Raw genomic sequence first — 10,677 nt, 5'->3', positions numbered from 1 at the left:
ACTTTTTTTAGGCATATTGCGTCACGTGATGCATTTCGACCAATTTTAGGCGAACGAAAATAACTGCCGCTCCTTGAGCTGCAGTAAGAACACAGTAAAAGGGAATAGAAGTGGCAGATTAATACAGGCTTCATGTCATCTGACTTCTCCTCCAGTAAGTATTTTACTGACGACGTTAGTAGTCGCTTTAAGAAATTAGGGTGACCGCTTAGCACTTCTTTGCCAGTATAAAAAACAGTCCAAAAGCACTTTCCTTTCTTTGTTTTTTAGTTAAGATCGTCATGGACAACACAGACAAAATTTTGGAGGCTGTTCTTATTGGTATATGGGTGGCCAAACTTCTTCTCAAAACAGGTCGAGTTCAACAAGTCATTCAGTTGTGCCAGGAATGTTTGATTCTCCTAAACAACACAGCCCGAGAAAAAGCCTGGTTTATAGTAGAAATAGCCTTCATGAATACATTCTTTGTAATGTTTTATGCATATCGCCTTCTAAACGATCGCACAAGTGGGATAGATAAGCCTTTTGAGCCTAGTTCACGGCGTGAAATCAACCATGACTTTTTCAAGGCGTGAAATGTACTCCACCGTTAAAAGCCTGACCGTAAATTGACGAGAAGGGTCACACATACATGGCCATAGTCTGGCCTAACTTCGGAGCTTGTAAATACTGTGCTTATTGCGACTAGATTAGCGTGAGATACTGACGCATGTTTATGGTTACCGTCTGCGAGAATTTGAATGAATATAGGTAGTGACGTGGCTCTACAAAGCGCAGCGCTGCATGAGTTTTTACTGACAACTTGTAAATTTACTTTGAAGTTCTTTTAGCGTTGCTATACAACTCGTTTACTGGCATAAAAAAATTTAATAAAAACAAAAACAAAAAACAGCCCCAGATTACTTGCGGTTTTGTTTTCTTTCTCCGGTTTCTAGTTAAGACCGTCATGAATAACACAGATAAAGTTTTGGTGACCTTGCTTATTGGTACAAGCGCTGTCAGGTTTCTTCTCAAAACAAGTCGAGTTCTACAAGCCATTGAGTTGTGCCAGGAATGTTTGATTCTCCTAAACAACACAGCCCGGGAAGAGGTAGCAGAATCAGCCTACACACACATATACCTTCTAATGATTAGTGCATATTTCCTTCTAAACGATCACACAAGTGGGATAGAATGCGCTAGAAAACTTCTGCAATTACTTCGCGGCCTTGGCATAAGAGAAAAAGAAGGCGATGTAACCTATTACATAGCAAATTGTTTACACCGTCAAGCTAAATATCAAGAAGCAAAAAGGCTTTATAAGAAATCACTTAGCATCATGAAAGAAACAGGCAACAAGAGGACAGAAGCCGTGTGTTATGGTAACCTGGGAACTGTGTATCGATCTCTCGGTAAATATGGAAAAGCAGAAGAATTTCAAAGGAAAGCACTGGTGTTAATGAAAGAAATTGGAGACAAGCAAGGAGAAGCCAGGTCTTATGTTAAGCTGGGAACTGTGTATCAATCTCTCAGTGAATATGGAAAAGCTGAAAAATTTTACAGGAAAGCACTGGCGTTAACAAAAGAAATTGGAGACAAGGAAGGAGAAGCCGCGTCTTATGGTAACCTGGGAACTGTGTATCAATCTCTCGGTGAATATGTAAAAGCTGAAGAATTTCAAAGGAAAGCACTGGCGATAAGAAAAGAAATTGGAGACAAGCAAGGAGAAGCCAGATCCTATGGTAACCTGGGAACTGTGTATAAATCTGTCAGTGAATATGGAAAAGCTGAAGAATTTCACAGGAAGGCACTGGCGTTAAAAAAAGAAATTGGAGACAAGGAAGGAGAAGCCAAGTCCTATGGTAACCTGGGAACTGTGTATAAATCTCTCAGTGAATATGGAAAAGCTGAAGAATTTCACAGGAAAGCACTGGCGTTAAGAAAAGAAATTGGAGACAAGCAAGGAGAAGCCAGGTCCTATGGTAACCTGGGAACTGTGTATAAATCTCTCAGTGAATATGGAAAAGCTGAAGAATTTCACAGGAAAGCACTGGCGTTAACAAAAGAAATTGGAGACAAGGAAGGAGAAGCCACGTGTTATGGTAACCTGGGAACTGTGTATCAATCTCTCAGTGAATATGGAAAAGCTGAAGACTTTCACAGGAAAGCACTGGCGTTAAGAAAAGAAATTGGAGACAAGGAAGGAGAAGCCACGTCTTATGTTAACCTGGGAACTGTGTATCAATCTCTGAGTGAATATGGAAAAGCTGAAGAATTTCAAAGGAAAGCACTGGCGTTAAGAAAAGAAATTGGAGACAAGCAAGGAGAAGCCAGGTCCTATGGTAACCTGGGAACTGTGTATCAATCTCTCGGTGAATATCGAAAAGCTAAAGAATTTCAAACGAAAGCACTGGCGTTAAGAAAAGATATTGGAGACAAGGAAAGAGAAGCCACGTCTTATGGTTACCTGGGAACTGTGTATGAATCTCTCTGTGAATATGGAAAAGCTGAAGAATTTCACAGGAAAGCTCTTCCGATAATGAAAGAAATTGGAGACAAACATGGAGAAGCCACCAGTTATAGTGAGCTGGGAACTGTGTATGAATCTCTGAGTGAATATGGAAAAGCTGAAGAATTTCAAAGGAAAGCACTGGCGTTAACAAAAGAAATTGGAGACAAGCAAGGAGAAGCCACGTCTTATGGTTACCTGGGAACTATGTATCGATCTCTCAGTGAATATGGAAAAGCTGAAGAATTTCACAGGAAAGCACTGGCGTTAACAAAAGAAATTGGAGACAAGGAAGGAGAAGCCACGTGTTATGGTAACCTGGGAACTGTGTATCAGTCTCTCGGTGAATATGGAAAAGCTGAAAAATTTTACAGGAAAGCACTGGCGTTAACAAAAGAAATTGGAGACAAGGAAGGAGAAGCCACGTGTTATGGTAACCTGGGAACTGTGTTTCAATCTCTTACTGAATATGGAAAAGCTAAAGAATTTCACAGGAAAGCACTGGCGATAAGAAAAGAAATTGAAGACAAGGAAGGAGAAGCCACGTCTTATGTTAACCTGGGAACTGTGTATCAATCTCTCAGTGAATATGGAAAAGCTGAAGAATCTCACAGGAAGGCGCTGGCGTTAACAAAAGAAATTGGAGACGAGGAAGGAGAAGCCACGTCTTACGGTAACTTGGGAACTGTGTATCAATCTCTCAGTAAATATGGAAAAGCTGAAGAATTTGGAAGGAAAGCACTGGCGTTAACAAAAGAAATTGGAGACAAGGAAGGAGAAGCCACGTCTTATGGTAACCTGGGAACTGTGTATCAGTCTCTCGGTGAATATGGAAAAGCAGAAGAATTTCAAAGGAAAGCACTGGCGTTAAGAAAAGAAATTGGAGACAAGCAAGGAGAAGCCAGGTCCTATGGTAACCTGGGAACTGTGTATCAATCTCTGAGTGAATATGGGAAAGCTGAAGAATTCCACAGGAAAGCACTGGCGTTAAAGAAAGAAATTGGAGACAAGGAAGGAGAAGCCACGTCTTATGGTAACCTGGGAACTGTGTATCAGTCTCTCGGTGAATATGGAAAAGCTGAAGAATTTCTAAGGAAAGCTCTTTCGATGATGAAAGAAATTGGAGACAAACAAAGGGAAGCCACCTGTTATGGAAACTTGGGAATTTTGTGTAATTCCCTTGGTAAACATCCTGAAGCTATAATGAATCATGGCAAAGCACTTGCGATGAGCAGAGACATTGGTGACATAAGTTCGGAGGCGAAGTGGCACCTATGCCTTGCATATGACGCCATTTCAAAAGGAAATTCAAGTTTAACACATGAAATCATTTCGAATCTCCGTGCAAGCATTAACAAGTACGAGAAAATCTGGAGCTGTCTGGGACCCAATGACCAATTTAAGATGTCCTTTTTAGACCTGCGCCGTTCAAGTTATCATTCCCTTAGCGCAATGTTATGCGCTAGTGGAAATGCGAAAGAAGCTCTTTTTGTTCTAGAGCTTGGACGAGCCAGAGCTCTGGCAGACTTAATCTCAGATCTGCATTCCGTTGAACAACAGAATTCATCCAACCCGCCGTCATGGGCTGAAATTGAAAGGATCGTGAAGAAAGAAAGTAACTGTAGTTTTCTATACATTTCATATTTTGGTCATTTTATGTTTTTGTGGGCCCTTAATGGAAACAAACCAATATTTTTCCGAGCAATAAACGTGAACAAATGCTTTGTCACCAACGGACTGGAAAGAAATGTAGATGAAGAGTTTTGTGAAGAAAGCTTTAGATGGTTTAATGTTCTCCCTCAAGAGCACTGCGAAGATCGATCACTGTCGTCTTTGAAAGTCAGCGACTCAACACGTGAATCAACAGAAGGAGGACACTTGGCAGCCTACCGCCTAGGAGAGGAGGAAGAAGAGCCCCTACAGCCCCTTCCCACCCTTACAGAGCGTTACAGGATGATCATCGCTCCTGTGGCCGACTTTCTTGACCAACCTGAACTAATCATTGTTCCTGATCGCTCCTTGTACAAAGTTCCATTTGCAGCTTTAAAGGATGATTGTGGTAATTACTTATCAGAAGATTACAGGATCAGAATTGTTCCTTCTTTGACGACTCTTGGGCTCATTCAGGGCAGTCCATCAGATTATCACAGTCGGACAGGAGCACTGATAGTGGGCGAGCCAGACGTTAGGGACGTGTCTTACAAGGGATGCCTTGGGGTCCTTTCTCGCCTGCCCTCTGCAAGAGAGGAAGCGGAGATGATCGGAAAACTGATCGGAGCTGAGCCTTTGTTATGGAAAGAAGCAACTAAGAAAGCTGTTCTTCAGAACATTCACTCTGTAAGTCTGATTCATTTTGCTGCTCATGGTGATGCCGAAAGAGGAGAAATTGCTCTTGCTCCTCAACGACCTTTCACTGGGATTCCGACCGAGAAAGACTATCTGTTGACAATGGCTGACATTTCACAAGTTCAACTGCGTGCAAAACTTGTAGTACTCAGCTGCTGTCACAGCGCACAAGGACAAGTTAGAGCTGAGGGAGTTGTTGGAATCGCTCGAGCTTTCTTAGGATCCGGTGCACGCTCAGTATTGGTGGCCCTGTGGGCCATACCAGACAAAGCAACAAAGGAATTGATGAGTCGTTTCTATGAGCACCTTGTTCGTGGGGAAAGTACCAGTGAATCTCTTCATCAGGCAATGATGTGGATGAGAAACAACGGCTATTCTGACGTGAGGGACTGGGCGCCTTTCATGCTGATTGGAGATAGCGTGACGTTTGATTTTGGAAAGTAAAGGTTAGTTTTACCATTAAATTATATTATTACGGGTGTCGAATGCATTATTTAAGTAGAAAACGTTCCCATTCTGTTGGAAACCCTTATGGTTTCTGTGACAGGCGACTAAGAGTACATTCTGATTGGTCTACTTTTATTCCGATTTATGAACATTATAATGGGATCAACGACAACTGACAGAAAAACCTCAATGTTCCGTTCGTTTACCTTTTGAAAGGAAGATTAAAAAGAATAATATGCTGATTCAAATGTTTCTAGAGCGCCAGAGCAATTTGCGTCTGACAAGGGGCCAACCCCTTAAAGCGTCAGCACTCGAATCTGTTAACGGTGGGTAATTTACCTTTAGCTATCAACTTTGTTGATAAACCAAACATTCGTTTCTACTCTCCACCGCTCCATCGAAGCAGCACCACAGAAAGTAATTAACCCCCTTATCTAATTTACTGATTCAGTTTATTCCACATGATTAGGAGATAGTCTTAATAAGCCTTTTTTACAGACTAGTTCCCCAACCGTTTATGCTGAATAATACGTGTGGGAGGCCCAGGAAATAAACTTGAGACTTTATAGTTTAGTTGTTGATCTTCTTCTTCAGTTTTTGCTTAACTCTCACTCTAAATAGGCTATTAGCTGGGTGCTATGTTGTTTTTATACCGAGAAGACTCAGTATTGATTTGTTAAAAACTGCAAGTCGACTTATGGACCAGTTTAATAACTTTGTGCTGTCGTTATCAGACCAACCGCTCGCTTAAGGCCCGTTTAAACGGTTTCAATATTTAGCAACATTCGTTTAACAAAGTTGAACCGATGCTGGGGCAAATGTTGGACAAATGTTGAAGGGAGTGTTCAAAGGACTTCACAGAATGCCATTCAACGTTTTCGAGAGCAGGGGAAAAGTTGAATCGATGTTAAATGAAAGTTAAAACCAATTTAAATTTGATTCAACACGCTTTTAACAAGCTTTCAACAACGTTGAACGCCCTGTTCAAACGGCCCCGACGTTTGGTTCAAGAAAGTTTTGAACACATGTTGAGCCAGATGTTGAAACCATTTTAACGGCCCTTTAGAAAACAACCTGATCCAATTGATCGTTTTGCCATCTCCTTTTCTTAGATATTCGTAAGGGTGTAGAGTTTTGTTTAAAAAAGCAGATCATGACACTGATCCCAAAATTCGATTTTTTTTTTATGACTTGCAGGTGTCTCATCTGTCCGAGGAATGCCTGACAAATTGCAACTTGGCAAAAGGACGTCAATACATTTATTAAACAGTAAACCACAAGTGAACTTTGAACACTCAATCACTTGGACTGAAGTTATTCACTTGTGAGAGTCTTAATACTTAGAATCATTAAAGCTAGGTTCGCATGCTTTTCGTTGTCTGTTTGGAAAGTTATTTGCATCAAAAACTTTATTAAGCAAGCTTTCGTAGCTTTAACTTGGCCAGCATAAAAAAGATAACTGTCTTTAAATTCAAGAGCAGACTATTTTGACTATTTTACTATCACGAGGTGAGGCTACCAATTCTAAATCAAAGGACAAGGATACCGTTGAGTAATTCTCCTGAAAGGAAGACCCCCTATAAAAAAGAAAAACAGGGATAATTGTCCTACCCTTAAAAATCAAGAATTTGATAGTATTTATAGTTCTCAAAATTTGCACAGTGAAGGTCAGCACTCGACTGTCTTAACGGTGGCCAAAACGCTTTATCAACTCAGTTGATAAAACCAAACTTTCCTTTAGCTCCCTCACTGACGAATTACCCGACAGTTTCTTTACAGACTAATGATAATGGTTTATTAGTTTATTAAGAAAAATACCATTGTAGTAAAGAAAAAGTGAATTGCGGTAAATTTATACAATTATTCAAAATTACATATTACTAATTTTGGACTGGATTACAATAAGCTTATTTTTTAAAGGAAATGTGATGTTATATTTTGAGCCTGGTGAATAAATGACAGAAGTAGATTTTTATTCCGTTAGTGACACGGGCATGCTAAAAAAAAAAAAAAGGAAATCCTGGTTCTGCAGGATGTTTGTCGCATAAACCTAGTTTAATGGCCTAGCTCCCACGAATCTCCTATACCTCAGTGGTGAGGTTCGACTCCTTTTGGGAGAACTTTGATTTTCATTTCCAATAGTATGCCTGTATTAGCGGTCTCGGAAATGTACATACATCATAACTTTCTCAGTATCTTAAGTAAAGACTTTGGTATTTTACTTGTGCTACACGTTGATGCTTTCCCAATAAACGACAGAAGTAGATTTTTTTTTCAGTCAATGACACGGGCATACTCAAAAAAAGGAAATTCTATGCAGGATATTTGTCACATGAACCTAGTTTAATGGCCTAGCTCCCACGAGTCTCCTGTAGAGCATAGTGGTAGGTTCGACTCCTGTTGGGAGAACCCAGATTTTCTTTTCCAAGAATATGCCTGTATTACCAGTCTCGAAAATGTACATATATCATAACTTTCTCAGTATCTTAATAAAGACTTTGGCATTTTACTTGCACTACACGTTAATGATTTCCCGATCTTCGCTAAATAATTATCACCAATTTAGGAACGGTGACTCCTAATATGGAGGCATTTTACGCAGTTTGTGAGTATGTGGGAAAAACAGATCTTAGCGAGGGCTATTTGAATCAGAAAACTCGGGGTTACCACGCGAATTTCAGAGATGAATAAGCAACCAGTGGGAATATCGGAAAAGCTTAACACACTTTATTAGCCCATTATCACCTGAGTGAAATAGTCCAGTTTGTTGGGATGTCTGCGTTAATATGAGAGCTGGTAATTCAGTGTAAGCAAACACTGTCAGTTTTGCGTTTCATGGCTTGCGCTCTGTTACTAAAGCAAGAACGTTTAAAAGCTTTTGAAAGTAGTGTTATTTGCACATTCTACAGTTTATTAAAGTTACCGTGTACGTTTAGAGAGAAACGTTTTGTATTTTCATTTTTTTAGATAGAAATAAAGTTTCCAGTAAGATCTTACGTTAAAAAAGTGATTTTCGGTCAAAAATAGATAAATTTCGGCCGAGAAATTGGGACGTAAGCGATTTCTACCGGAAGTTAAACTTTATTTTGATTGACAGCATATTGCTGCCGATGTAAAAATCCGTTGCGATTATCGCGGGAATGGTTGTGTACGCTGTAGCCGCAATTATTAACCCTGGCTTTCAATAGCCTTGAGCCTTTTGCCTCCCCGCACTTTTAATATCCTGTATTTAGTGTAAGAACTTGCGTTTGTTGAAGAACGAGATTAAAGAAGACAACAGCTTTAACTCAAAGGTCCAAAAATCTTCCGACCATGAAAGTAAATGTTTGGAGACGCGCTTGTTTCAGTTCGCACGTCCGTGAATCGGATGTAAACACTTCACGAGCTGCCTGCTGAACGTTATCAGATCATTGAATCTTGTGTTCGGGTGGGTAAAACTTACAAGTCTCGGCAAGTGGAAACAAAATAGGAAACCAATAGAAATATAATGCAAAGAATCAAGGAGGAAAAGAATTCCTGTGTCTTGATCTTTTCTCTTGTCTTGATTTTTTCTTTTCTTTTTTTTTTTTTCAGAACGGCTTGATTTGTGTAATTTCCAAAGCGTTAGGCGGCTGTCAACTCTTCTAAACGGTTCCGTTTAAACGTTTTCTTTCAAGCGTCAAGCGAATACTTGTTTCTTGTTTGCAGTATTAAGGGAGAACGGAAGACTATAAGTTCAATTTTTTTTGTGATAACCGAAATTCGCAGAAATGGCGCTGAATTTTAACAAACAACAATAAAAAGTAATGTTTTGTCAGCAAGAATGCCAAACACCGGGATAACGTTTACCCATTCTGCGATATTGAACGTCCGCCATTTTGTGCATCTTTCCTTCCTGTTACTTCCAAAAAAGCAATACCACTCGCCAAGTTGTGACGTCACTGCGCACCTGCGATTCTTCACGACGCGATTCGAGTGTGTTTTCTTACTAAAACTTGTGTATGATCCCTGTTTTTATTTCATTATATATATTGTCCATTAATCCATGGCAATGGGCGAATTTGAACCTTACTCGTTTGAATCAATGCGAAACAGCTCCAGTTCGGAGGATGAAGCAAGTGACGGTGAAGAACCGGCGAGAAGAGGACCTTTGTACAAACTGGGAAGAGCAACAAGAAAGGAAATGTTTATGTTGCCAGGAGATCGATGAAGCTGTGAACAGAATTTCAGGTGAATATTTTTTATTCAAGAGATAATAAAGAATCCTAGACTCATTGAGAAGTGAGTCTGTTGTTTGCTGCTATTTTGCGTGACTTTAACATTAACTAAAATTTTGCGTTTAATATTTGGCTTAGATGAAGAAGTTGATCCGCCTTTTCGCTGTATAACACAGCATTCCAGGTTTCAAGGGGTTTGCTTACATAGAGAAGTATTAGAGAATGCCATCGTGGGGTTTAGTCAAGTGCGTGGGATGAGAGCGCCACAAGAAATGAATAACATGTATGTAAACAAATAATATATTTATTTGCCCATGCTACTCGGGTTCTGTCACTGATGCTAAACGTAAATGTTTCCACAATGTTAACCCAGGATTAGTTTAGCCGGGCTTTGAGCAACAGGCCCCTGGATAAGCCAATCATTGAGAAGGCGTTCACTTTTCGAAGGGAAGCGATGAAAAGTAATTCCTCTTTGACAATCGCTGGGAGTCCTGTTTTAGCAATTCACGACAACGCAATGAAACATGTTTTCAAAAAACATGTTTTTAAAATTTGTCCCAACTGCAAGTGAGCACAGTGACGTAATGCTAAGTCATCCAAGCCTTCAGTATGGCGGTCAAAATGACGGACGTCCAATGAGTAAACAGAATGGAACTTTTCCTCGTCATTATGAGTTTAAAAGGTAGGTAAACCCTAAAATATTGGGATATTTGATTAATGTGCATATTGTGCTTCATGTCAAGAAAAGTAAAGAACGTTTTTTAGCGTTCATTCAAGAGCGAATTTTCACCCGAACTTTCGATAAGCAGTCTCGAAACTTCGCTATTCTCAACCATATTTCGCTCGAATACATGTATCCGCGCGGCTTTTCAACTGGAGTAGCGCGAATTTTCATTTTGACTGAGACAATAAACGTTTCGAAAATTCGAAAAAAGTTCAAATGGTGATTTTTCCCTGTCTTTGACACTCTTGCTTCGGCCCAACAGCTTTGCTTGATGAGGTAACTCTTGAATAGTGCAGGGACCACTTGAACAAACAGCAGCAAAGTGTAGCTGGATCTTTGTGTAGATCAGGATCAACAATGTTCAATAAAACTTAAAATCAATTACAAGGCTGATCGGACAGCTAAAATAATTGTATTGCCCAATATTTCGGTTAGACAATACTTACCTTCTTCAGAGACTGCAAAAAGCTAAGTAA

At 39.9% G+C, this 10,677-nt stretch overlaps 1 protein-coding gene across 1 annotated transcript in view; it reads left to right on the top strand.

Moving 5' to 3' along the window:
* The first annotated feature begins 940 nt into the window (after positions 1 to 940).
* Positions 941 to 10,677, top strand: part of LOC146483930 (uncharacterized) — a 28,761-nt gene continuing 19,024 nt past the window's right edge. Inside the window, exon 1 of the mRNA XM_085105506.1 lies at positions 941 to 5,280. Coding sequence (XP_084961632.1) covers positions 947 to 5,278 — 4,332 coding nt within the window. The 5' untranslated portion in view covers positions 941 to 946 and the 3' untranslated portion in view covers positions 5,279 to 5,280. The remainder of the gene's footprint in view (positions 5,281 to 10,677) is intronic.

Source organism: Pavona decussata, unplaced genomic scaffold, assembly GCF_977016875.1.
Source record: "Pavona decussata unplaced genomic scaffold, jaPavDecu1.1 SCAFFOLD_37, whole genome shotgun sequence".
Lineage (NCBI taxonomy): Eukaryota > Metazoa > Cnidaria > Anthozoa > Scleractinia > Agariciidae > Pavona > Pavona decussata.
The sequence above is the reverse complement of the archived record's forward strand: the minus strand, read 5'-3'. Positions and strand labels throughout refer to the sequence as shown.